General features: G+C 49.7%; 1 protein-coding gene and 1 long non-coding RNA gene across 5 annotated transcripts; one reads left to right on the forward strand and one right to left on the reverse strand.

Annotated features, from left to right (window-relative positions):
• Window positions 1–731: 731 nt before the first annotated feature.
• On the reverse strand, window positions 732–12,856 carry CXCR5 (C-X-C motif chemokine receptor 5). Its single transcript, XM_014855640.3, has 2 exons — window positions 12,642–12,856; window positions 732–3,503 (listed from the first exon to the last, which is right to left on the reverse strand). The coding sequence occupies exons 1-2, from the start codon at window positions 12,696–12,698 to the stop codon at window positions 2,436–2,438; spliced, it is 1,125 nt and encodes a 374-aa protein (XP_014711126.1). The 5' UTR covers window positions 12,699–12,856; the 3' UTR covers window positions 732–2,435.
• On the forward strand, window positions 3,515–27,900 carry LOC106840291 (uncharacterized). Of its 4 annotated transcripts, none has more exons than XR_011495670.1 (5): window positions 3,515–10,653; window positions 23,529–23,594; window positions 23,982–24,114; window positions 24,549–24,693; window positions 27,148–27,900. It is a non-coding gene; the product is annotated as an uncharacterized lncRNA (long non-coding RNA). The 4 variants fall into 4 exon arrangements; XR_006516840.2 differs by having other exon boundaries at window positions 3,515–3,812; XR_011495671.1 differs by lacking the exon at window positions 3,515–10,653 and adding an exon at window positions 22,256–22,822.

A 27,900-nucleotide genomic window follows, 5' to 3' on the forward strand; every position in this document is an offset into this window, starting at 1 on the left:
TCCCCTGCTCTTCCCCAGAAGAGCTCCCCAATGCCTCTGGTGAGAGCTGAAGCCATACACGACTGAGTGTTTTGCCCCCTCTCGGCCCCAGGAGTAAACACTTCTCCTTTTCTCACTTCCTTTCCTGCCTTGTGAGGTGGCAAGGCAGTTCCCTGGCTGAGGCCTTTTACGCCCCGCCTCCAGGGCCCAGGGCCATTTCTAGACAAAGTGTCTTCTGCCATGGCCCCGTCCCCAGCCTTCCTGATCTGCAGGGCCTGGTCTCGCGTTGGCAGCTGTGAAACAAAGGGAATTTGCCCCCACTTCTCCCAGTCTGGTGCTGTCCTCAGTCCACCGTCAGCCAGGTCAAGCGCTTCCTCCAGGGCTGGCCGCAGGCTCCTGCCCCCCCAGCACCTCCCAGGGGCCAGGGCCCGGCCTCTGTTCACAGGCCACCTGCCCTCCATCCTGCCAGGCACTTTGCCTGCCCTGCCTCAACCTGGGCCCTGTGCCCATGAGCCCCCCACCCCTGACCCAAGACTCCCCAAACTGACTGTTTCCTGCCCAGAGGAGAGGGGTCAGAATGCCAAGGACCCAGTGGCCTCCCCATTCTCCTCCCACCTCCGCCATCAGACTAGCTTTCCAAGGTGAACTCCACAGGCCAGCCTACTTCTTCCCTCCATCCATGGCCATAACCCCAGCCATTTTGTACCATTATATAAATATATATATATAAATATAAATATATAAATACAATATGTGAAGACATCTTTTCGGTTTTTATTTTGAAACAATTTTTAGGCTTGTTCCGGGGGTCTCTGTGCTGCCTGTACTGTATTGACCTGTTTTATAGGTGCCTTTTTATTAAAAAGAGAAAATTAAAAATCAAGCCTTTTGCCTTGTTACTTCCTTGTCTGGCTTCTCCACTGCCCAGCTTACCACTGGATGCTAGGAGAAAAAAGGGGGGCTCCAGGGTTTCCCCATTGTTCCACGTGAAGACACTGTCCCCTGGTCACAGCTCTGATTCCCCCATGGGGGCCTCCTAGGGAGCTTGGCTGACTGGCTTGAGTGGGACTGAGCAACCCAGAAGTTTCCTCAGCAAGTGCTGGGGTCCCTGTCGTCCCTCCCTAGACAGACAGAGGCTGGGAAGGAGGGAGGGTCAGCCCTCCCGGGCAGGCGGGCGAGCGCAGAGCCGCTTCCTCTGGTTCCATCTGAGTGGTATCCTCTGGGGGCAGGGCCCTGCTTCCTGGGGCCTGGGGACTTCCCTGCCCAGGCCTGCTTTTCCGCACCGTCCTTCCTAAGGGGATGCTGCAGCGCTTGCTGAGGCCCAGACAGACTGCGTGCTCTGGGCTTGGCCTGCAGGCAGGGAGCTGGATGAGATGACCCCCTTGGCCCCTGTCAGTCTGTCTTGCTCCTCAGGAGATCTCCATCTCCCTTCTGACTCTTGGCTAAGTGCTCCCTGTGCTGCAGTCAAGACCCCTCTGCTGCTTGAGGAGTTTCCCCTGCTGTGTAGTTTGCAGGGATGGGGGCAGGGAGGAGAGAGTCTGCTCCTTCCCCATCAGTGCCCAGGCCCACCAAGGCCCTAGATCTAGCTGCCCCTGGCCCACCCTGGGAGCTCTGTACCCTGGGCAGAGACGACAGCTGGCTTCGGTTTGTACTTGTCCCTCCGTAGGGCTGGGGAAGGGGAATCTTGTCTTGCCGCACTTGGGCTCCTCTCTGCCGGCTTGGCTCTAGTTCTTCCCTGGGACACTGCCTGGTCTCTGAGGGCACCTGAAGTCTGTCCTCAATCTGCAGACCTCCAAGGACCCAGTGACATGGGGCTGGCCCAGCACCATTTTGGTCAGAACCAGAGGCAGCTACCTGGACTGGGTCAATCTGAGCTTCCTGCTTGGTCAAGATGCTGCAGGCTGGAGGCCTGGCAGAATGTCTGTGTTTTTTAGGGACTGAGACATGTTAAGGCCACACTCTGTTGCCAGCTGGTCTTTCCTCAGCCTTAACCTCCATCCATCCCCTGGTCCTCAGCTTCTAGCTTCTTTCAGCAGGTAGGGTAGGAGGAGAGGTGGGTAGTCGTGGAGGTCAGTGGCCCAAAAGATGATAGAGTGTGTTCTGGAAGGGGATTGACTTTCCCTATTGGCAAGGGCAGAAGTAAAAATTCTTTCTTGAGCTTTAGATGGTTAAGATGAGAGAAGCTGTGTGGGGTCCTCTCAGCCCAAGGTGATGTAGGCAGGCACAGGTGTCCTTTGCTTTGCCTTTGGGCTGCTTTCGCCTACCTGGACTCCAGCCAAGTCCCATGGCTGGGAGAAGAGCTGGCAGGGATCTCCTGGAAAGAGGAGTTGGTTCATCTAGCTGCCCCATATGAGGACACAGGCCAAGGTGAGCTCTTAGACTCCCAGATCCTGTTGGAAGGGGTTCCAGCATCACTGCATCCGCCAAGGAAAGCAGAAACAGAGGGGAGCTGGGAGCTAGAAGGTGGTGAGGGAGGTGGCATTCTCTGACTCAGAGAGACTGCTCTTGTGCCAACTAGGCAAGAACTGGCAGAGGGAGGCGGGGCCGGCACAGCCCAGCTTGGTCAGAAGCCGTGACAGGTCACTACGGAACTTCACGCCAACGAAAGTGTAGAGCATGGGATTGAGGCAGCAGTGGGCCAGGCCCAGGAACTCACTCAAGGTGATGGCCACAGAGAGATAGCCATTCTGATCACAGCTATTGACCATGGCCTTCAGCCTCGCCAGGGTGTCCAGGAAGATGATGATGTGGTAGGGTGACCAGCAGAGAAAGAAGACACTCGTCACCAGGATGGCCACCCTGACTGCCTTCTGCCGCTGAGGGCGCCGCTGGGCCTGGCACAGCCTGTGTACCACCCCTACATAACACCACCCCATCACCAGCATTGGCAGCAGGAATCCTCCGATATGGTAGAGGAAGCGGGAGGTGAACCAGGCATTGGTTTCAGCTTGGTTCTCTTGGGAGAAGGTACAGCGGGGCAGAGAGCCATTGTGATGGGGTTGGCTGACCTTGGCGAAGAGAAGCTCTGGCAAGGCGAAGAGGAGGCCCGCCAGCCAAATGGTTATACAGGTGATGTGGATGGAGTGGAGGCGGCGGTGGCGGTAAGCATGGACGGAGTGGACAATGGCCAGGTAGCGGTCCACAGCAATGCAGGCCAGGAGCAGGCTGCTGCAGTAGAAGTTGATCTTGTGCAGGGCGATCACAGTTTTGCAGAGGCCGGTGCCCAGGACCCAGCCCACAAAGCCCTCGGCCACAGCAAAAGGCAGGATGAGGACCAGAAGGAGGTCAGCCAACGCCAGGTGGAACAGGAAGGTCTCGGTGGAGTTGCGTGTTTGCCGGTGCCGCTCCAGGATCACCAGCACCAGGATGTTGCCCATCATACCCAGAAGGAAGATGAGGCCATAGGCCATAGGCATGAACACGGCCTTGAAGGAGGTCAGGAGGGGCCCCTCAACTGTAGAGCAGAGGTGATTTTCCACCACGGGGGGCTCCGAGCTGTCATTGTAGCTGCCCAATTCCTTGTACTGCAGGGGCAAGGAGACAGAAGGGGAAGGAAGTGAGGACCTGGCTTTCCTCTTGGAGAAGGATGCTGAGTCTCCTGTAGATTTTTCCTACCCCCACCCAGAGGCTAACTGCTTTTGTCCCAGCACTCCCAATACATCCCACTGACCCAACCCCACTTTCCATTTGTGTGTCCTTGAGCAAGTCACTTTGCCTTTCCCAACTTCAGTTTTCCTCTATAAAAGGGACCAATTCCTCACCGGGTCGTGACGAAGATGAAAGGAGATACATACTGAGGATATGCTTCGTAAACTCTGAAGGGCTGTGCATCCGTAAGTTATTTTGTGTTTGTGTGTCCTCAGGTACGGAAGGCTGCAGACTCAGGGGCTGGAATCAGGACTTCGTTTTTGGGAATGGAGGTGGTTGGGACAAGGAGCCATCTGTTCCAATTCTGAACAGAACAGTAGGCACTAAAACCCAGGATCTTGCTGAGGGGGCGGATGCTGCAGTGGCCCACTGGCTTCCTCTTGATTTGTTCCTTATTCCTGACTGTCTTCACTATAACTGAAATTGTAGTAATAGCCTCTGTTTTGTTTAATTTGCATGACAGGCTCAAGATATGCAATATTTCTATTTTACTGGTGAGTCCGGCTAAAGATCAGGTCTGTTTGAACCCATATTGATCTAACTGCAGAGCCAATGCTTCCACCACACGCAGCACTGCCTGGGCTTCCCTCCCTGCTACTTCCCATCACTAGCAAACTCCCTTCTCTGCTGACAGCAAGGAAAGCTTCAGAAGCAGAAAGCCCAGAAGCAGAAGGAAGTGGGGGCGGGGGGTGGGGTGGGGGGAGCCTGTTCCAAGTGAAGGGGATGTGCCCACTCTGTCTCCGGAAGCTCCCTCCTCCCCAGCCTCCTCCTCCCCACCCTTGTCCCCTCCCCACCCCCTAGCACTCAGGTTGTTTACTCAGCTAACCGCAAAGGAAGACACAGTGCCTGTTTTCATACCTTTCACTCACAGCTGTCCCCCTGCACCTGCTCCTCCTCACTTCCCAGCTCTATTCTTCCCACCCCTCCCCAAACCAGATCCCTCCCCACGGCGTTTCAAAACCATTTATAACCAACTTGTGTGGGTTCGGAAAGATGCTTCCATAAACGATGAGCCTCAGGGAGGGAGAGGATGGGAGACGGTACTCTGCCCCCAGGCTCTGGGTGGTCTCATGCTGCCCTCTTTCCAGGAGATTGAGGGTCTCTCGCAAGCAGGGGGTGGATGCACCAGCACCCAGAGGCCCCACTTGTTGGTCATATGCTCACTCTCAGTGATGGGCAGACCCCTTCCCCAATCTGGGTCTTTCCTTCTGGTCCCTGGGGTAAGAGGTGCTGGGAGAAGGAGATGGGGGTATACATTAGTGCAATGGCAGGTCCATCTGCCCACCCCCCACCCCCAGCAACCTTCTGCCATCACCTCAGTCCAGCCCTTCTTCACCCTAATTCTCAGGACTACTGTCTCCCCCAGGTGCCATTCCTGCCAACTTCTCCACTCTCGTCCATCTGCTACGCAGAGGCCCCACAAATCCCATCACATTACTTTCCTGCATAAAGTCCTTTACTGGTTCCCTGTTACCTATAAGCAGTGGTTTTCTTTTCTGTTTGTCTTTATCTTTTTTTTTTCTTCAATGTCATTGAACATTGAATAGCAAAGCCAATTATAAGAAAAATTCATGTTCATGATCAAGTTCATCAGTAGAAGATTGGAGTAAGCCACGCCAGTGCATTCACACGACAGAAGGCAATGCCGTGCTCAGAAAGAAATGAGGCCTGTCTGCATGTCCTCTGAGGGGGTGTTTCACCATATTGCTAGATTTCAGAGCCATTTGCAGGGCATCCCATACAGCAAGATTCCATGGACTTTCGTCGCAGGATTCTCCTGGGGCCAGGGCCGGGCAGGGACCAATCCCCCCTCCCTGCCTTTAAACCAGAGCTTTCCACTTTTGTCTCATGTGGTATTTCACACATAAGCTTTTGTTTAAGAAAATGGTTCTGGGGCTGGCCCTGTGGCTGAGTGGTTAAGTTCGTGCGCTCTGCTTAGGCGGCCCAGGGTTTCTCTGGTTCAGATCCTGGGCGCGGACATGGCGCCACTCATCAGGCCATGTTGAGGCGGCGTCCCACATGCTACAACTAGAGGGACCCACAACTAAAAGTATACAACTATGTACTGGGGAGAGTTTGGGGAGAAAAAGCAAAAAAAAAAAAAGAGATTGGCAAGTTGTTAGCTCAGGTGCCAATCTTTAGGAAAAACAAAAGGTTCTATTTTCATTTGAAAACCATGGACTTGCAGGGTGAGGTCTAAACTCCCCAACAGGGCCTTTAAATTTCCAGAAAATATATATTCCTCTGACCATCAAACCTCATCTTCTACTTTACCGCTTTAGGCAGCCTACCCTCCAGGTTCATCATTCTACTGGCTGCCTGCCCCCAACACCCTGACACATTCCTGTCTCCAAAACTTTCCTCAAACTCTTCCTGTTGCTGAGCAGTCCTTTCTTTCCAAGTTTACCATCTAATACCTATGCTTCCTTCAAGGCCCAGTTCAAGCCCACCTTCCTACATCCTTCCTAGCTCTTCCACTCGGAATTACATTCCCATTTCTTGCATTACATGTGCCTTTGTTAGGCACTCAGGGTTGGGATGTCCATTTCCACCCTAGATGGTGAGCTCCTGGAGGCAGGCCTTCTGTCTCCCTTACAGGATCATGTGCTTTACACATGATGGACATGCAACAGATGTGTGCTGAACTGCTCTGAGAGCAGTTTCCCAGGAAAGGCCAGGGGCCCTTGTATTCTGGGACTTTAGGCAAGTCCTCTGTGCTCAGAGGAGACTCAGACACTGCTTTTCATCCTTCTTCAGTTCCTTCCTCCTCCCAATGCCCTTGACAGCCTAGAGCTTATCTTGGGTTCTCTCTCTGTATTGGGAGTTATTTCCAGTATCGTCAATGAATATATAACCATTTGCCCTGACCTGGAATTCAGCAGGAGTTAAAGAGGCAAACAGTGAGACGAGCAGTCTTCACACAGAGCAAAGCAATTCAGACACAGAGAGGAGAGATGCCAGTCTTGGGGCAGTCTGTGGGGCAGGACTCCACCTAACTTCGCAGTGGTGAGAGCTCGGCTGTTCCACGTGCGGTGGAGGGTTTAGGTGCAGACAGCCTGTCTGGTCCCAAAGGCCCTTTATGAGAACCACTCAAGTCCTTCCCCTCTAAAACATCCAGGTTGACTGGTTTACTGCTCATTTAAAATCAATGCAGCGGAGCATGTCCCCAGGACCCCAGAGTCCCTGTCTCCTGAGAACCCAGGTTTAGAGGAGGGTTGGGTGGGGGGACCGTCTCTTCCTTCTTGCCAAGAGGTATTTGTTTGGCAAGGTGGTCAGGCAGAGAGGGGAGCATGGGAGGAAGCTGGTTTGAGGGGTGCCGGGAATTGGCAGTACATCTCCGCAGGAGGTGTCAAACAGACATTTTGGGGGCTCAGATGTGGCACCTGTTAAAGCCACTTCCCATACCTAGGAGATCAGACACCCCCACCCTTCCCCAAACCATGGAGAGAGGTATCAAAGCAAGGTTGGCTGTGGTCTGGTGGGAAGTTGAGACTCAGAAATCCTGAATAGCATGGGGAGTGGGGCACAGAAGGGAGCCCCCCGGGACTCACGCCCAGAGGGAGCACAGTGCAGGTGGTCTGGCCAAGCACTCACTCCTTCTCTGACAGGAAGAGCTGCAGGAACCCAAGGTCCTCAGCATGCACCCACTCTGACAGCAGCATGCACCTTGTATAGACACAGACATGTGCCCAGGTGGGGCCATGACAGTGTGTGGCATAGGTAAGGACCCAGCAGACAATAGCCTACACAGAGGCCAGGGACTCATGCCCCAAAGAAGCAAGAAAACATGATGACCAGATGAAACTGAGCACCAAGCCAGGAATCCAGTAGAAAATTGCTTGAGCGCTGGGGACGAGGCAGGAGAAGGGGCTTGAACGTTTTGTGTCCTGGTATTGAGGTCCCAGGAGAAGGGAAGATGGAGGAAGAGATCAAGGTGCTCGGCCCCTGGTGGGATTACAAATGTTGTTCTTCTCCTCCACTCCCCTCCTCCTTCTGCGTCTTTCTTCTCTCCTTCCTCAAGAGCCACTGTAGGACCCAGGCCCCCCCGCCTGGATAATTAAGGTCTCCAAGCCCCCTCTGACTTCTCCAAATAATGAGGCTGCCTCGCTGCCCTGCACTGGCCAGTGAGAAGCTCAGCAAACATTTGCTGCCTGGGATTCTGTGTCAGCAGATTGGGCAGGGCATGTCTAGGGCATTCCTCGGGGGTCTGTCCTGGATCCTCTCCTCTTTTACACTCTCAGCCCTGTCTTGGATGACATGGCTGGTGGACACTTTCAGACAATGCAGAGTTCTCCACACCCTGGAACTACATGCCCAAACTGACTGTATGGAATTGATAGGGAAAAATATAGAGACCTAGACTCAGGCTTCAAACTTCAACTGTCCAGGGACAAGTTAGGGAAGACCTGGCTTAACAAAAGTTTATGAGAAAAAGACCCGAGAGTTTGTTGTCTGCAAGATTAAAATGAGTCAACAGGGTGACGTGGCTGCCAGAAGGGCTGCCTTATTCTAGGTGAACAGAAACCTGTAGGTGGGCAGCTGGCATCAACCCAGTTTGTTTGGTCTGGACAAGGGTGACCAGTTTGCTGAGAGGCCTGGAAATCCCCACCGTGGGAGGAAGTCTTCAGGTACGGGGCCGTAGAGTCTAGGGAAGAGAAGATTGAGTTCAGGAGAGCCGTCTTCTTCAAGGATTGGAAAGAGGCCCCCTGGGCAAGAGGGCAGGATGGGCTGATTGTGTGAGGTTCTTGAAGGCAGACTAGGAGGAATGGGCAGAGGTTGGGATCAGGGGTGTTTCAGTCAAAGGAGAAAGAACCTTCTAACAGGCAGAACTGTCCAACCCTTGAGAGGAAGAGGAATGTTTGAGCCCAAGTGTGTGGGAAGGGATTCCTGCCCTGGAAAGGAGGCTGGGCCCTGCCCTCAAATGCCTGTTGCTCCTAGCTCCCAGATGCTCAGATTCTCTGGCTGTCGTGCCCTGCCCAAGGCTGAGCTAGTTCTTAGCCTGATCTTCATCTAGCTCAGCAGCTGGTGGGAGCTGTTTGCTTCTAGTCTGTCTGTCCTGAAGCCACTGAATGCCCCAGCCTGACCTTGCTTCTCAGCCCCCTGGAGGGGCCAGGGCTGCTGAGTACATGGCTCATTCAGGCCAAACTCCAGGCCTCCAGGGCCCTGAGTCATTCTGGCTGCAAGAGGCATCTGCGCACAGATGCGGATCATTGCTCTGGCCGTAGAGAGCACACAGGCTCCATCTCCTTTATGTCCCTGTCTGGATATTCCCAGCCAAGAGTCAGGAGCTGTGAGTGGCGCCAGCCAGGGCATCTCTCATTCCAGCCTTCAGTGGCTTGAGGGGTGCAGGGGTCTGGAGGAATGAGATTGGGCCAAGGGGCTAGGGTAGAGGTCTATATCCCTTACCTCATTCTTCCTTTAGAGGGCCCACACTCCCTAAAGACCATATGAGATTCTGGCTTACCAGTTGTCACATCTTCCTCCTGTCCCCTAGCCAACACTTCAGAAACAAACCTGCCAGTCTCCTCTTCTATCTCCACCTAAGGGTTTTGTCCATTAGAAACATGGTACTACTCTGGATGATCTTCTGGGGGAGACTTTAAGCTATCCTTTCCTCTGAACTGAGTCTAGGTTTAAGAGCACCCCCACTTGGCACCCCAAATCAATTTGCGCTTTGGGGACAGAGTCACACAGTCCGAGGGACAGGTAGACATGTCTCCTAGGTGTGTACAGCAACATCTTGAAACCATCTCCTCAGTCCGTACTGATTTGAAATATTTTGTCCCATCGTTCCTGAAAGAAGACTCATTCTTGTGTCCTGATTCTCAGTGCTGAATCCATGGCCATTTTTCACATTGTTTTGCCAGAGGAGTGGAATCAGCCAGTCTGTATTCTCGAGGAAGACAAGAGTTCCTAATGCAGACTGTGATCTGTGTGCCTGAGCCCAGATTCACCGCACACCGCCCCCTCCCTAGGGTGGCCCTGGGTCGCTCCCTTATCCTGGGCGCCCCTAATAACCCCCAGTTGGGGCCTTCTCCACTGGGGTTCCTCTGGGACTTTTGACCTGGTTAGGGGAGTGGATCCTCCCCTCCCCCAAGGTAAAGCCCAGAAATGGCCTGAGCTGGTTTTGGTTCCTCTTCTTTACATCTCCTTGATGAAATGAGACAGTACATGTGGATGGGTTTTTCAACCTGTGATGCTCTGATCACGCTGAAGTCAGAGTTTGTGGGGGCTGTCACTGGAGAAGGGGTCAGGGGAAACCAGGCCCTGAGGCTCGACCAGCTTAACCCTGCTCTGTAGCAGCTTCCTTTTCTGGTTGGTGTGTAGGGTACGGCTGGAGGTGCAGTTTATGACTGGCCCCTGTAGGTGCCCCCGCCCAGGCCCTGGTTCTCCACACTCTCAGATGGATTCCTGTGAACAGAGACTTTTCTAGGTCTGCCTAGATCTGCCTTCCCAGCAGGGTGGTCCCTGGTATGCCCACCCCAGGGATCTGGATCCTTGTTCCTGGTACCTAGCTATCTAGATTTTTTCCGTATGGATCCTCCGTTCATGGGAGTTAGCAGCCCATCTTAAGAAAATGGCCATTTTAAGTGGCTAGAGTTGATCTTAGAATTCAAGAGGAGGAGGGGAAGACAGGATGACCAACAGGTGGCTTATGGCCCAGAGCGTCCTGTTATTAACCCAACGTTGGAGTGTAGAAGCCAGTGTTCTAGGAAAGTGAACCAATGCGTGCTTTGGACAAGGACAAGGCTGGCAATAGGAAGCAAAAGGAGTAGAAGTGGGACTAAATCCAGAGAGAAACAACGAGCTGAGACCTTCAATACGGCACAAATCAATAAATGCTTATTGAGAAGCTACTGCCTGCAAGACTCTTCTGCTACTCTGCCATCCCAGGGCCCATGTGCTGTGAGACACTGTCGGGGAGACAAATAAAACTGCTCAACGCCCTGCTGTGAGTGGGCGAGGGTAGACGGAGAGGGTCTGTGCTCCTGAGGGAGCAACAGCCCGAGAGAGAGTGTACAGGAGGTAAGTGAAGGCGGGACAAGGCGCTGGGAGCTGATTGAAGAAGAGCTCCAGAGCCCGGATGGTCCAAGGACTCCTGGGCTCCTGGCTAGACCCTGACTGAAAGGGTCCCAGCATGCTGGGATGCCTAGCCCAAGACCACTCATTTGAGGGATGACATGAAGCAAGTCACCAGGTCTCTCTCCCTGACCGGTAGGTTTTCTTTGATATATAGGACATGCCCTGCTGTCCCTCGCCACCACCTGGCTCTAGTAGGTCACCCAGTGGAGTGAGGCATGCAATTAGGGGAAACTCTTGAGGTTTCTCAGAAGCCAGGACCAGCCAGGTCTCGAGTTACTATGATATTCAAGTGGGTCAGGGCTCGTGGTCAGCTTGAAGCTACAGGCAGAGGAAGACACCCAGTAACCTAATCAGGTGGGGCCAGGAGCCCAGACTGGGGGCCCGGGTGGGAGCACATTGCCTTGCCAGGGCAGTGGAGCTTTAGTCTGATGTAGGGTATCGCCCAGACTCTGGGATTGGACTCAGGGTCAGCTTCATGGGCGTGCGACCCATGCAGTCACACACAACCCTGCACTTAGAAGAGCCCGGGCCTTGTCTTAGTACTCTGCCATTGCTATCTTGAAATTCTTAACAATTTTTGAACAAGGGGCCCTGCATTTTCATTTTTCACTGGGTCCCACAACTTACGCAGCACGTCTGATTAGGCTGATGGTCCTGGCTCTGCTTTTACATGGGGATTGAATCTGAAAGATCTGACTTTGGGTAATTAGCCCTTCCTCTCACCTTCCTGCATGTTCTTCTCATACTTCCAAGCCTCGAGATCTGAGCAAGTGAGAGGCAGACTTTTCCAAGCAAGTCTGGGAACGGTTGGTGGAGTTACAGTACAGACTCTAGCTTGGGGAGCTGGAGGGAGTGGGGAACATCTCAGGGTGAGCTTAGGGTCAGGAGAGCTGGTGGGTATAAAAGAAAGCCCAGAGTGCAGCTCAGAGAGAAGTCCTTTCTTACAAGTGCCATTGGCAGTGGAGGAAAGGGATGACAGACCACAAAGAAGTTTCCAAAAGATCCTTACAAACAGCGCTCTGCTGCCCGCACAAAGGAGCCCTAAGGTCTCTGGCTGAGCTGTTCCCCACACATATCCTTTGGGAGCCCAGTGACAGCTAAGCCAACTGAACCACTCTGCTTCATGGGAGAGACTTCGGTGGGTAGCAGAGAGCGATGCTGGGGACCAAGTTCTCAGCCCATCCAAGAATACCCTATCTCTAGAGATTCCAGTCCTTTGAGGGAGGCCACAACATGCTCTAAAACACTTCTAGGATTCACACAGAGTTCTCTCACTGACCTGGCACCCCTTGCTCCCTGACTCCAGCCCACTGGGGTCCTCTCCCTTGCTGACCACTTGGTCTCACACTTCTTCGGTTTAGCACGTAATGATTGTCTAAGAGCTTCCATTGAGTGATTTTCTTCTTCTCGGCTAGACTGTAACTTATTTGAGGGCCAAGACCAGGCCCTCAACGTCTCGGTCCAATACCAAATGTAGTATCCCGATAATATAATCACACAGCAAGAGATGAATAAGTATACACTGACTGATTGGCTGGCAATGCCAGCCTCCTGGCATTCAGAAAACGTTCAAAGTACTTTCCCGTCTAGCCCCTTATTGCAGCTTTAAGAGGTAAGCAGAGCATCCCCCGTTGATGAATGGAGAGGCAAAGTGACTTGTTCTAGGTCACACAGCAGTCAGGGAGGATGCAGGACCTGAACCCATACTTCCAACCTCCTCTAAAGAACGTCTCTTTAAGGCAACAGCTCTATTTATCTGCTTCCTCCGTGGAATGGGAAATAAAATCTTAAAAGGTAGATGTCAATGGGCCTGTCTAGATTCTGCCAATCCACAGTGGGAGGGGACTCCCCTTTTCCTTGGGCCCCGGGCACAGGATGTTTAGAATTCCAAGTAAGGCCTGGGCGACCATGAGCCCTCTATCCCTACTCACCAGGTCCTCCAAGTTGTAGTTCGTGAGGTCCATGTCCAAGGTTAAGGGGTAGTTCATGGCTGTAGCTGTACGTCACCAGACTGGTCACTGTCTGATGTTCAGCAGCTCTTTGCCTGGTCCCTATAGAGAGGAGGCAGCCGTCAGCTGCAAATTTAAACAAATGAGCTGCGCACCGTCTCCTGGGGCTGCGTAGGACCCACTGTCTGCCTCACAACTCATCACTTTTTTTTTTTTCCACTGGGTCTTTTCTGTTTTTTTGAAGAAAAAGGGAAAATCCCCACAGCATCAGTGCTAGTCAAGCATTTCAGCTTCTTTCCCGGCAATAGTTGTCTGACTTGGGGCTTATGACTGGTATGAAGCTGCCCCTTGCTTCTCCTCCCTGATCTCCACCAGCTTCCCAATAAGGGAGCCGCACCTTGTAATTAAAACCACCACAGCACTCAGTGGGACCATGAGGGAATCTCCACATAGAAAGGGAACAAGAGGAGAGCCCTTCTAGGACCTCTGCTACAAGCCACCTCCAAACCCTCATCTTTTCACCACTGGGGCAACCAATCATCCAGTTGGCCCAGGACTGAAAGTCCCTTGTCCTGGGAAACCCCTCAGTCCCAGGCAAATTGGGACACCTGGCCACTCTACTTGCTACCCTCCTTCTGCCAAGGCAGGGGCAGAACCCCTTCCCTTTCCAGCTCAAGTTTAGAAGAGATAATTTAGAAATTTTCAAAAGGAAAACTCTAAAACGTTACTGGAAGACAAAAATGAAATTACCCAAATTACCAAGCACAAAAAAATAAAGTCACAGAGTCGTTTTCTGACTCAAAAATAGTGATGTTCTAGCTACAAATTAACTTGATTGGCACATACATTATTAACATCATAGACTACCCAGCTAGAGCAGATTTTTACACTGGAGGATCCTGAGGTCCCTAGAGGGAGAGTAATGTCCCCGGGATCTACAGCTCACCACTGGCAGAGCCGGGACTTGAACCCAGATTTCCTGACTCCATATTCAGTGTTTTCTCTGCTACACCAGGCTGCCACTCTTATAGACTCGTAGAACCCCTTTCCTTTCCCTCAACTCTGCCTTAAGGGCCCCCAAGTGTCATCTTTGTGTTTCTTCTTCCAGGAGAGGGCATTTCCTCTCTTGGTCCACAACGATGTGAAAATAATGACCGCACACACCGTGGCATCTACACATGAAATGCTGTTTCTCTGCCCCACCTCAATCCTTGTTGTCATCCTCCCCTTCCAGCCAAATTACCATTTGCTGGGATTCTACCCTTTCTAGCGCCCTCCTTCACCTTTTCCTCCATATTCATCTTCCCCTTTCTCTCCAAACACCTTGCTTATAACCCTCACATCACTCCCAAAAGATACATCTTTCTTGGGCTTCAACAACTTGAGGAGTTTTCAGCCTCTGTTTTTGCTGTTGAGGTCTTTTCTTTCCTCTATTCACTGCCTTCAGCAACTGCTTTTAAGGAGGAAGAGTCCCAGGACAAGTGGTCTGAGTTCCTCTCCTGCACTTCTGGTCCCGAAACATTCAGGAAGAAGCTGATGTGCACAATGTTTCCTGTGTCCCAAGTTTGCTGTGTACTTTCCATTCTTCCAGCCCAACCCCCCGATATCCCTCCCCCTCCAATCCATTGAAATATTCAACTTAGCTTTTACTGCTCTAAGGACATTGATAAGGAAGGAATATAGTATAGAGAATCATATAGGAATTGGAAGGGAATTGGGGAGATAAACCAATCCATCCTCATCCCCCATCCCCTGCCCCCAGCAAATGCAAGACTCTTGTCACTACCTCTTCTTTAGGTGGGCACCCAGCATTAGTCAAACATCGCCAAGGGTGAAAAACTTGTTCCATGCGGAGATCACGTTTCAATGTAGGATGATTTAATCATTAGAAACTTATTCCTCATGCTGAGTCAAAATTTGTCTCCCTGTAATTCATCCCCAGAGGTCTTGGCTCTGCCTTCCGTCTAGACTGCCTAGCTCCTCTTCCAATAAGTACCCTCTGAAGACAGAGATCACATCCCCATTAGTCTTCTCTTCTCCAAAGTACACATCCCCAGTGTCCTCAGCCATTCTTCAAAGGACGTGGTTTCTGGGTTCCTCGCCAGCCTCTTCTTTGACCTCTGGGTGATTTCTGGCTGATGGTTCAGATGTTGTCTGACTAGGAGAAAATATAGGAAGATAAGAGTTTCCTTGTTCAAGACTCCATACTTATATAATTGCAATTAAAATGGTTTTTCCTGTGGGCTCCCACTCCCCTTGACAACATGCCTAAGACATTTCATTTTGATGGTTCTAGTCCCTCATCTCAGCCTATAAGGGGACACTTTGGAAATGCTGCTTCAGTCATCTGTTGATGTGATGACAACTTAGCTAAGCATGCCGTCCTTGGGTCTATCCAAGTCCTGATGGAAAATATTGACAGGACAATGCCAAAAGCAGAAACTTCCTTCATGCCATTAGAAACCTACTATTCTCAGAGATCATAGAAAACTTCGTGGAAGAAGTGGGACATGAGCTGGACATTGAAGGTTTGAATAGAGTGAAGGCCTGATGTGCCTGGAGGGGAGGGTGTGTGGTAGGGGGTATGGGGGATGATGAGGACTGCATGAAAAAATACGTGGAAAGAATTACTCAAGTTGTGGTGGGTGTGGTTATGGTAGTGATAATGATGATGATGATGTTGGTCGGGGCCGCAAGAGGAGGCGGGAGGAGGTTGGAGTGTGCACTGGACAAGGTGGGAATTGCTCTTGTGGCCTACTCCTCTCCTATTCTTCCCATGGTTGTCCTTTCCCACTGGTGTGTTGCAGGTGCAGAAGAGGGGCTTGGGAGGAGGCTCAGGGCTACTTCTCAGGTGCAGCAGTGGGCTGTGGCAGTAGTTTCAGCTGTGATGGTGTGGGGCAGTGAGGCATCTACTAGCTTCTCATTGGCTGATGTGAGTTTTACAGAGCAGAGGAACCTGTGACTCTCACCTGAACTCCTCTCCAGTCCCTTGACTTCTTGGTGCTTCTTGCACCACGAACCCATTCAGATAGTCCTTCCTGTCTCTCCAGATGCTGGGACATACTACAGGTTCCCAGGGCCCACTTGACCCAGCCACTGACCTTTGATGGTCAACTCAGTTTGCCCTAAATGGGTAAATATCTACTGACTAGAGTTCCAATGTTGCCTTAGAAGTTTCAGAAAGTACCTGCCGCTGGTAGAAAAGATGATCTTATGATCTTCAAACCCCAAAACCAGACTAGCCCCCCAGGATAGAGGGGGAAATGCCTAGGCTGTGACCCCTTGACTTTAAAGATGAGATGGAAGAAGTCCCACCTGTGTGTGACGATTAGATGGAGGGGATGCTTCTAAGTGAGGCAGCCCAAATTTTATTTCAATATGCAACTTGTTTGTATTTCTATGTGGGATCCCAATCCCCACCTCATGGGCAGCCTGTTGGAGGCTGGATTGTTTTCCAGGCTTCTTATCAGAATGACTGCTGGTGGTTCTGCCAAGAGCAGGCTTGTGTCTGCCTGAGGTAGATGGCTGCTTAGCATCAGCTCAGGTGGATTTTTCTCAATAATTTTTCTTCACAGTTCATGGGATATATTAAGTTTGTATCTATTCCAAATACTAGATATAATCACTTGTCTTGGAGTTCACTTCCCACGTTCCACAGAAAAATTCAGGTGTCCCCCAGAGTGTTGGGACGCAGGGAATGGGTTGGGCTTTTCCCCTATTTCTTTCACTAAGCTGAGACACTCTCTTTCTGACCTGGGCGGCGATCTTATTCTCCTCTTTATCCGGGTGTTTCCCAACTGTTCAGAACAGAGCTCCCCCGGTCCCCACTTAGTGAGTCAGCCTGTGGAAGTGTTGGGCATCCTTCTAGGCACCCAAAGAGAAGGACAGCAATATTTGCATAGCATTTGCCAATCTACAAAGCCCTATAATTTTTAAAGTTAATTTTACCTGATCTTCATGTTTAAGTTAATCTGACATTTAGTTATATTTAATCCTCAAAACACCTCGTGTGGGAGGTATTGGCATCATCCCTGGCCATATTTTTTTGTGGGGGGTGGATGAGAAAACAGAGGCTCAGATCCTTGCTCCTGATTCCAAGGATAGTAATCGGCACAGTCAGGGTCTGAAGCCAGCCCTGTGGGCCCCCAACCCGGGGCTCTCTCCACCAGACCGTACAACCTTCTCTCAGAGATTCAGTTTTGCAAAGGACAGGCACTTATCTGGCTATCTAAAGGAAAAACTCTGCCTAAACCCTTTATGGGCTGTTTATCAGGTACTCGCTATGTGCCATGAACTGTGCTAAGCTCTTCACACACATCATTTCCTTTCATCCTCTGAACAGTCTTTAAGTGGTGGGTATTTTTATCACCTTATCACACATGTGGAAACTGAGTTTCAGGCAGTACTAGGAAGTAGTTGTGAGTCTTAACACCTCGCTCAGGCACCAGTGACCAAAAAGCACAATACATATCAACACAGGAAGCGGGGTGGTAAATGTTCTCAGTGCCGGGACCCAGCACCTACGCATAGCTCCTCTCTCATTAGTTAACAGGTAGGAGTCCTGCGGGGAGGAAATGGGCTGCAGGTGCTGGGTAGGCACATCAAGGTTACCTCAAGGTTATAAGGGCCATGAGTGTGTCTGGGAACCTTGGCCTGGGGGTGAGCTGTGCGGCCAGGGTTAGAAAATGAGTCAAGTGCTTGATCAGGTGTTTGCATTCTGTGCAGGAGCTGAGCCCCAGCCAGAGAGGAGATGTAAAGATCAAGGGAGATGGGCTTTAGGCTCTGCCCTGGCAGCATTTTGTCTCACAGAGAAGGCAGAACAGACGCGTGTCCTCAAGTTTGCACACTCATATCTACGTGCAACTTGAGAACATTTTCAAAGCAATATATATGAATCTACCGTGTCACTGAACCTAGCGCGGGCTGCGTCCAGCAGTGTGGAAGGCATGCAGAGTAAGGAGGATCTACCAGGCAGTGCGTGAGCGTGCTGCGTAAACTGTGGCGAAAACACTGTATTTTGTATCAAAAGGCCTGGATTGGAGACCCAGCACTTCTGTTTTCCAGCAAGGCTGCTTTTAGACCAGACTCTGCCTAAATATTCTGAGACACTTCAAAGATAGAATGCCAAACAGGGCATTCCTAGGAACGTGGATCCCAGGGATTCCTAGGGAGGCGGATCTCAAACGTTATGCCTCAGCATCACCTGGAGGACTTGTTAAACACAGACTGCTGGGCCTTCCCTCACAGTTTGTGATTCCAGAGGTCTGGGGTAGGAACCTGAGAATTCACATTCCTAGCAAGCGGCCAGGTGATGCCGATGTTCTCGGGCTGGGAGCCACACTTTGAGAATCACCGCCTTAGGCTACACAGGATGGTACACGGAGATGGCTTGCCCTGACATGGAGCTCCCATCCCACCCCAGCACTGCTGCCAACCTCTCCACACAAATGCTGCTGTAGCTGAGGCCTCTCTAGAACAGCTGATGGCATCTCACACAATTGGCACCGCAACCCACAGCTGGTTTCCCCCAGAATACCCGGCTTCCCTGGGGCCCAGGCTGGCACTGCTGAGATTTAGATCACACCTCCCCCGACCCTGGCTGGCTCCCACCTCTGGCACCTCTCTGGTCCATCTCAGCCTCCACTCTTATTGGTGGAGCTTAAGCTCTGCTAGTTAACCTTCAGCATATCACGTAACCCAGTCACTTTGAACATGGCCCATCGTAAGAAACAGGTTTTACATCACAACCTAGTTGGCGTGTACACACACACACACACACACACACACATTTAACAAATAATACTTATTCTTAGTATGTTTGATATACTCATATTTCCTACCCTTCCTTTCTTCCTCCCTCCTTCCCTCCTTCCATGTCTCTGTCTCTGTCTCTCTCCCTGTTTCTTTCTCTAATGGAGATCACTCAAACAAATTGCTTTCATGGATCCACAAATAAGCCACAATCTCCAGGTATATAAATTACAAATAAAGCTTCTCTGAGTTTTAGTGTCCTAATCTGTACACCTATAAAATGCCTGCACTGCCAATCTTGCTCATTTGTTTTGAATAATATCATATACATATCATGTACTTAAAAAAAAAGGTAAAAGTCTTTTTTCCAAACATAAATCCTCCATAGGTATAAAGTGCTATGAAACACACACACACAGTTTTTTTTAAAAAAATTTATTTGTGTATATTTTATTTTATTTAAACATTGGCACCTGAGCTAACAACTGTTGCCAATCTTTCTTTTTTCTTTTTTCTTCTTCTCACCAAAGCCCCCTAGTACCTAGTTGTATATTCTAGTTGTGAGAGCCTCTAGCTGTGCTATGTGGGATGCTGCCTCAGCATGGCTTGATGAGTGGTGCCATGTCATGGCCAGGATCCAAACCGGCGAAACACTGGGATGTCAAAGTGGAGCGTGCGAACTTAACCATTTGGCCACGGGGCTGGCCCTGTGTATACTTTAAATATCCTCTATTTTCACAGCATTGTCCCTGAGCTAACATCTGTGCCAGTCTTATTCTACCTTGTATGTGGGACATCACCACAGCACGGCCCAAAGAACGATGGGTCATATAGGTCCGTACCCGGGATCTGAACCCGTGAACCCTGGGCCCATGAAGCGAAGCGTGCATACCCAACCACTGTGCCACCAGGCTGGCCCCTACATGTGCTTTTTTAAAGGGAAAGGAAGGAAGTTTAGACAGAACTCGGAGGGAAGGGTAAAGGGAATGCCTGAGTCCCAACAGAGGCCTGCAGGTGGTACAAGCATGTCTTGGGGAGAGGATGGTGGGTAGTTTGTCTGGACTGGAGCAGAGGAAGATGTGGGAGAAGGACAAGAGGCAAGGAAGGTGGGTTCTGAGAGGCACAGGGAGCTGTCTGGGCATTTGGATGGCAGATGGGGAAACTGAGAAATGCAGCAGATTCCTCAGCAACAGAATTTCACAATGAAGCTGGTATTTAAGGAGGTTTGTACATTTCAACTTCCAAAAAACATTTATTAATCACCCAGCTTGTGCCAGGGTTTAGCAGTAGACAAGACAGACTAGCCTAGTCGATGTCTTTAGTGAGGATGGGTGGTGGGTCCTCAAATAACTTATCAGTTAATTATTCCTTAAGCCTCCATTACATTCCAGGCACTGAACTAGATGCTGGGAAAGTATGAGAATCAAAACTAAACATGACTCCCTCCCTATCGTAGCTTACACTACGGAGAGGAGGTGGGCATGAGACAAATACACAACTCACTTAGTAATAATGATAACTTATGAGTACAAAAATCTGTAAGAGCTACAAAGAAAAGGAACAGGATGCCAAGAGAGAATAATAACATGAACTCAATCTTTGCAAACTAATAACCACAATCATAACACTCCCAGATTAATTTACAGTTTATGAAGCCCTTTCACATTCTTTGTCTCAGGAGGGCCGCATCTCAAGCCAGTGGAGAAAGCCAGCCAAGAATTCTTAGCCTCTTTTATTTGTGAGAACACCCAGGCTCAGCAGTTCTCATGAGTTGCATAAGTCTGTCCAGTTGGAGAGGAAACCCAGTCGGTTCTTCTGACTTCAGACCCAGCACTCTGCTCTCCGAGGAGCAAGAGATGAACTGGTCCCCAGTGGGACAGTTAGCTTGCTTGCCCGAGAGGAGGCGTAAAGTGGCAGAAAGTCCATCTTCCCCACATCCACATCCTCATTGCCTCTACATGAGGCTACAGCGAGGAACTGTGGTCAGTGAGGGGGTAGGTTAGAGGCCTGGTCTTGGGTGGCCCAGCATGGGCCCCGGCAGGACCGAGCAACCTTGAAAGGCAAAGGCAGGAAACGGCTGAAGCAGGATCATGAAATGTATTGTCAAAGGCATCCGCACTGTCTCCAGCAGTGAAAGTGAACAAGGCTCAAGGCGGAGGTGATGGGCCAACGAAACTCACCACTGCCTTCACCTCCGAGACTGGAGACACGGTGAGGCCGGCCCACCTGCCGTATCAGCACCTTGATCACGGAGCTCATCAGAGAGAGGTTTCCAAATGACTCGTCCTGCTGCCCCAGGAAGGAAGCTTTTTGCAGTGTGGGGGCTGCTGGGTGTGGGCCAGGCACTTGAAAGAGAGTAAATGATGACACAGCAGTGGAGGACAGAGCTGCTGACACTGTGGGACCAGCTCTGGGGAGGAGGCCGGGAGAGAACGAGATGGAACAGCCACCTGGCCTTACCCACCAAAGGGGACATTAGAAAATCCTGTCAATGGCTCCCTGTTAGCAAGGAGACAGGCACCAGACTCGGCAGCTTGGCATTTTAGTCCCTGTAATCCAGCCCAAATGTCCTGTTTTTATTTTTCAGGTAATAAATATTTACAGAATGTCCACTGTGTTTCCAAACGTATCCTGCTACTCCCCTTCAGGTGCACAGTCCGCCAACCACACGATCTCCTCAGTCTTCCCTCTTCCCTCTCCCTCCATCCCTTCCTGCCTCCACATCTGTGCCTAAGGCGTTTCCTGACTCTCAGCAGCCCTTCCCCACATCTCTGCGGGATCAAAACCTACACATCCTCAAGGTCCACCTCAGTGCCCCTTCCTCCACAAAGATTCTCCTAAATCAAAGTAATTGTTCCCTCCCTTAAACTTGGTCTAGCACTTTACCTATATTTCTTACTTTTTACCATGAATTGTAGTTATTTATCTACTAGACTCTCCTACGAGAGCCTTTGATGACAAAGTCATGTATAATTCATCCATTCCCCAGGAGCTTTGCACCTAGTAGGTACTCAATAACTGTCTTTGACTAAATGAATGAATGAATGAGTGAAGAGGGAATTGGGGTGAGGCCTGTGAAGGGGTGGTGGGAAGTCTGGGCTGGGGCCTGGGGGAGTCTGGCTCTCCCTGGTGGCTTTCTGTGGCCTGAGCCTGCAGTACTTATCCTGGGGCTGCCAGCAAGGTCAGGAGAAGGACATGGCCTTTGAATCTCAGCTTGGTACTCAGTAGCTGTGTGACCTTGGGCAAGTCTCTGTCTTCTTCTTTATGTGTAAATGATATAGTACCTATCTCCAAAGATTATTGTGAGGATCCATATGTGATCAATACATGAAAACACCCAATACCTAGTAAGTGCTCAATAAAGATTATTAATTAACTAGTTATCCAAGTAAGAGTAACTTTTAGCCTCGTTCCTTAGGTGGAGGGGTGGGGGGAGTGGTCATTTGCCTTGCTCTTCTTTGTGGTAGAGACATTTGTGTACCTATCGATTCTTTCCTAGTAGATTACAACCTAGCACAGTGCCAGGCACAGAAAGTAGAGTCAGCAGGCCATGGAAGTTTGATGAATGGGGGCCGGCCTGGTGGTGCAGTGGTTAAGTTCGCACGTTCTGCTTCGGCGCCACGGGGTTTGCCGGTTCGGATCCTGGGTGTGGACATGGCACCACTTGGCAAGCCATGCTGTGGCAGGCGTCCCACATATAAAGTAGAGGAAGATGGGCACGGATGTTAGCTCAGGGCCAGGCTTCCTCAGCAAAAAGAGGAGGATTGGCAGCAGATGCTAGCTCAGGGCTAATCTTCCTCAAAAAAAAAAAAAAAAAGAAGAAGTTTCATGAATGGATGGAGAGACACACATGATAACTGAATCAATAGCCTCTGGAGTCTAAAATCCTACTTCCAGTTAATCAAGGTGCCCTGGAAACTAAATGAACATGGGCTGTTGCTGTCACTGATGTTCTGACTCAGGTAGAGGAATTCTAGTCCTCTGGGCACGTAATCCAGTCCAGTGATCCTCCAGGCCCCCCGCTGGGTGCTGAGGTGGGGGGGGGGGGTGCCATTGAGGCAGCGCTAGGAGAGAGGCTGGGCAATCATCCTTTGCTTGATGGTTGACCCAGAAACAAACTGGCACTTTTTTGCCCTTGCCAGGCCTGGAGTGAGGAGGAAAAGGCCACTATACACTGTGCCCTACAAACTAGCCCGGTGTGTGGAAAATGGACATTGGCATGGGCTTTATGGCTATGGAACTCACTGTCCTGGAGATTGGTGTGGAAGGCTGATCCTCAGTCAGCTGCAAGGAGAGGACTCCTTGGGCTGGGCAGTGGGCAAAGAGAGTGGCTGGGGAGGTGCCTGAGGACAGGGAAGAAGGAGCCCCAAACTGGCCTCGACAACTTCCCCTGTACCCAGTTGTTCCCTGAGGTGAGCAGAGTTGGAACACATCATAGAGAGATTCTCACAACAGCGGCACGGAAGGCTTACGAAGGGCTTTCTGTAATCTGAGGCTAGTGCACAGTGACACAGCATGTGTGGGTGTGCCCTTGAGAGAAACCAGCTTTGCTGCTGCCCAGAGATGGCGGAGCTGGGGGAATCTACGGAACTGGAGGGCCCTTGGGAAGCCACAGTCTCTCTCCAGTCTTTTTTTCTCTAGGCAGACTAAATCTGTGTGGAACTGGCACTCAGTATCCACCCACACTTTCCTCCCTGTGCTGGGGGTCTCTGATAGGAGTTTTTACAGTCCTGCTGGAAGCAGGGAGAAGGGAAGGTGGTGTTCCCCTCACCCCATTTGCCCCAAAACTGGCTGGGGACTTTGGGATGTCTCACCTGGAGCCATGTCCTCAGCGGGCAGGGGGAGCCCTCCTGGTCTCTCTCCAGCCCCAATATCTCTGTTTAAGAGAAGGAACTGGAGCCTTTAGGTGCGAAAAGAAAGGGGAATTTTGTTGCTGTGGGGAGCCTTTAGTTATAGACCACACTTTGTTTTCTTTAAGGATTTTTAAGTGTTTCCTTCTAGCCTTGTTTTAAAAAAAATCTGATTGCACAATATAAGAACACATTATTTTTGTAAATGACTTAAACATTTTAGAAAAATGTTTAATCAATACCGACAATGTACTCCCCTTCTCCCCAGGAATAACTGCAGCGACGAGGTCAATGTATCTTTCCAGACCTGTTCCAGGCGCATAGAAAAGATAAGGTATCGTTTTGCTTCGTTTTTCTATAAAGGATGTCATGTTGTTCATATTTCAGTAAGTTAAAATCTTATTTTATTTTAAAACCCACAGTACGTGTAGTTGGAAAACAGCAGAAAAAATCAGTCCTGACGCTATGATGAGAATTAATATAACTTTTGTGCTCCGCCTATGCTCTTATATACATCTTGCAAATTTGCAATCATGGTAGATGTGTGATTCTGTAGGCTGCCTTTTCATTTAGTGTGAGCTCGCAGACATTGTTTGGAAGTTTTTAGCACAAAATGTCAATGTTTAAAATTGTTCTTTTTCTGACTCTGTTTCTAAAATGTTAAAAGAATAATTAGAGCTAACAGGTATTCATTAAATTTACTTAACCCACTACGTCGAAGGAACCTACTATGTGCCAGGTTTTGTCCCAGGCTCTGAGGATGCAGAAGTGAGCAAAAGAGACAAAGATCCTTGTCCTCAAGTCTTCACAGAGCTTATTCTCTAAAGGGAAAAGACAGATAATCAGCATAGTAGGTAAGTAAATTAAATAGTGTATTAGATAAATAGAACATGAGAGGGACATATGTGCTATTAAAGAAAGTAAAGAAGGAAAGGAGGATAGGGAGGGCTGGAGCTGTCAGGAAAGATGTAACATTTAGAAAGAGACTTTTGGATGAAGATTTGAAAGTGTTAAGAGAGCGATCCCTGAGGATAAAGGGGTAAAAATGCTTCAGGCAGAGCAGCTAGCAAGTGCATAGATTCTGAGGTGTGGGAACACACAAGGAGGCCCATCTGGCTGGACCAAGGTGGGCAAAGTGTTGTGTAAAGAAGATGACGGCAGACATGCTGGGACCAGACCATCTAAGGCGTCATAGACCCTGGTGGGGACTTTGGCTTTTACTCTAAAACAGAAAGTACTGGGGGTTTTGGGAGAGAGGCTTGTCATGATGTGACCTTTGTTTAAACAGGCTCCCTCTGGATGCAGCATTGAGAATAGAGTAGAGGTGAATAAAAACGAAAGCATGGAAACCAAGAAGCTATGCAGCGTAATGATGACGGTGGCAAGGACGAGTGTGGTTACAATGGAGGTGGTGAGAAGTGATCAGATTCCAGGTATATTTTGAAAGTGGAGCCAACACAATTTGCTAAGCGCTAACTCCAAGGACTTCGGCCTGAGCAGCTGGAAGGATGGAGGTGCCGTTAACTGAGATAGGGAAGACCTTGGAAAGAGCAGGTTTAGGGGTGGAGATGAAGAGTTCAGTTTGGGGCACTTTAGGCTTAAGATATCTATTAGATGCCCGAGAGGAGTTGTCCATCAGGTAGTTGGATATTCAGAGTAGAGTTCAGAGGAGAAGAAGGAGCTCAACTTGTAAATTTGGAACTAACCAGATGGTATTTAAAGCCAAGGACGTGCATGTAGGCAGAGAAGAGATGGGGACTGTGGCCTAAGGTGGACCAAAGCTCAGAGGTGAGGGAAATGTATTCATTCATTTAATCCTCACAACAACAACCCTCTGAGGAAATTACTATTATTGCATCATTTTACAAGTGATGAAATTGAGGCATAAAGAGGCTAAATAGCTTGTCAAAAGTCACATAGCTAATAAGCAGCAGAACTGGGGTTTGAACCAGCCAGTCTGGCTCCAAGCAGCATCCACTTAAGCTCTAGGTTATATGGGTGGGTTCTGTTAATGACCACATTTTACAGGTGGGGACACTGAGGGTTAGGTTAAGTAATTTGCGAACACTGGTGGCAGAGGCAGGCTGTGAACTGTCTCACTGACTCTCTGCTTTGAGAGATCTCCACTTTTTAAATTACTCTGCCAAATGACTTGCACAACATTTTTAAAGATGAGGTGAAAGCTTTCTGCGTCTTGCAGCTTATAGCTCTTAAATGACTGCTCTCCTACTCACACGTAAGACTTTTCTGGCTTATTACTGAGCTTGGAGAAATGGGACGCCAGGTGTAGCTGTCAAGGTAGCCTCAGGCCCTAGTACCTTTCCTCTTCCCCTCTCCTGGTCAGGAAGGCGATGGTTGGATGTGGTTCCTGACTTCCTGTAGGTCAGGTCTTAAGGTGGTCCTATGGAATAGGTCTGTGCGGCCATCCACAAGTTGCTACCCTTCCCAGACTCAGTTTCCTCTTTAGTAAAACAAGCAGATTGGGTCAGGACAGTGGTTCCCAAAGCTGGCTGCATACCTGAATCACCCACCTTGCTATTGTTCAGAGCCTATGGTGCCCACAACAGACCTGTTGAATCAGACTCTTCCGGGGTGAGGTCCAGGCTTATATACGCTGGTTCCAACACACCCTGGGTTAAGAAGCCCTGGGTAAGATGACCTTGAAGGTCTCTTCTCAGGTATGTGTTCTGTGGTTCTGGGACCTCCCTCACGTGGGCCTCTGCTTCTCTGATGTCTTTCTCAGGGCTCAGAGCAAGGTGGAACTCTGAGAAGAAGGCAGGAAACCTGAGGTCTTATTCCAGTGAGGCCTGTAGGTCAGCTCTAACAGATTGCTTCCTCTCTCTGGACCTCAGTTTCCTCATCTGCAAGACTAGTTTGTTGGGGGGAATTGCCCTAGATTCATTGACCCAGCAAGTATTTATTGAGCGCCTACTCTACTGTACGCCAGGCTCTACGATTCACTGGGTCTGAGTCTAAATCAGGCAGAAGGGTGACATCGTAAGGGATAAGGATGGGAGGGGGGCTGCTGCCAGGCAACCAGTCCTGGTTGCCTAGACTTCCAGGCATGGATACCACAGATCCCTTTTTAGTACGAGCATGATGGTCCCCTCTCCCTGGCCCTGGAAGCTCCAGCTTGTCTCCACAGCAACAAGCAAACTCGCTGGGTTCAGGAAAGGAATCATATGCAAAACTGGTCAAATAAAAATCAATGGCTTTTCTAGAGAATCACAAGTTCTAAAATATTAGATTAAACTATCCCATTTGAAATAGCACAATTATGACTTTACTGTTCCAAGTGTGGTTCCTGGCACTGCAGCCGCGTCACCTGAGAGCTTGCTAGATATGTAGACTCCTAGGCTCGCCCCCAGGCCTGCTGACCTGGTCTGCTTTTTAAGAAAATCCCCAGGTGATTAATGCACATTAAAGTTTGAGAAGCACTAAACTAAGAAAATACGGCCTCAGAAAACCCTTGACGAGAAATGTGTGACACTATAAGCGGGAAAGCACGTGACTTCCCCAAGGGACAGCATATAGCATATTCCTGGATGGGGCAACTCAGCGGTGTGAAGACATCAATTCTTACTGGTGTGGAACATGTCAAAGTGATTAGTGAAGTTCATCTGAAAGAATAAATGGACAAGAACAGCTTTTTTGTTTTTTTAAGAAAATAAAAATAATGAGATGGGATTTGCCTTATTGGACAGAAATGGTGTTAAATAAGAATTCAGGTACTGGAGGAATTAGGCTTGGGTTTGAATCTGGCTCCACCACTTCCCGGACATGTCACTGTTATAGACTGAATTGTGTCCTTCCAAAATTCGCATGCTGAAGCTTAACCCCCTATGTGACTGTATTTGGAAATTGCTCTCTCTCTCTCTCTCCCCCAGGGTGAGCACAGAGGAAAGGCCATGTGAGGACACAAAGAGAAAGCGGCCATCTACAAGCCGGAGAGAGAGCTCTCACCACAATCCAAACCCTGCTGGAAACTTGATCTTAGATTTCCCAGCCTCTAGAACTGTGAGAAAATAAACTCCTGTTGTATAAGCCACACAATCTGTGGTACTTTGTTATAGCAGCCTGAGTGGACTAATACAGTCACCTTGGGAAGCATTCCTAGCATCTCATAGCCTCAGTTTCCCCACTCAGTAGAGTGGGAATAAGAACACCATTTATAGCGTCATTATAAGTATGAAACGAAGTGTTGTGTGAAAGCACTTTGCACAATGCCTAGCCCTTAACTGCTGCTCAATAAATGACAAGTTCACTGACAACAACTGTGGCACTGGGGTAAAAATTTAGAGAAATATCAACGGAGCAGGACAGACAACCCAGTAACACACCTCAGCCTTTGTATAAGCTCCAGGAGTGAGGAGAGAGACTACTTTTTTATTCACGTTGTGTCATTTCCCCCATGTAGCATATGTATGGCACACAGTAGCTGATTAAAAATATTTGTTGACTGCCTAAATTAGAATGTAATACATGCGAAGGAAGGACTCATAAATCAATTGGTGAAACAAAAGACTATTCTTTGAATGGTGTTGGGAAAATTGCTGATTTGGAATAAAATAATTAGATTTTATCATTTCATCCTATAAAGGGCCTTTTAAACTTTTTTGACCATGACCCACAATAAGAAA

This window comes from Equus asinus, chromosome 20, assembly GCF_041296235.1.
Source record: "Equus asinus isolate D_3611 breed Donkey chromosome 20, EquAss-T2T_v2, whole genome shotgun sequence".
Taxonomy (NCBI): Eukaryota; Metazoa; Chordata; class Mammalia; order Perissodactyla; family Equidae; genus Equus; species Equus asinus.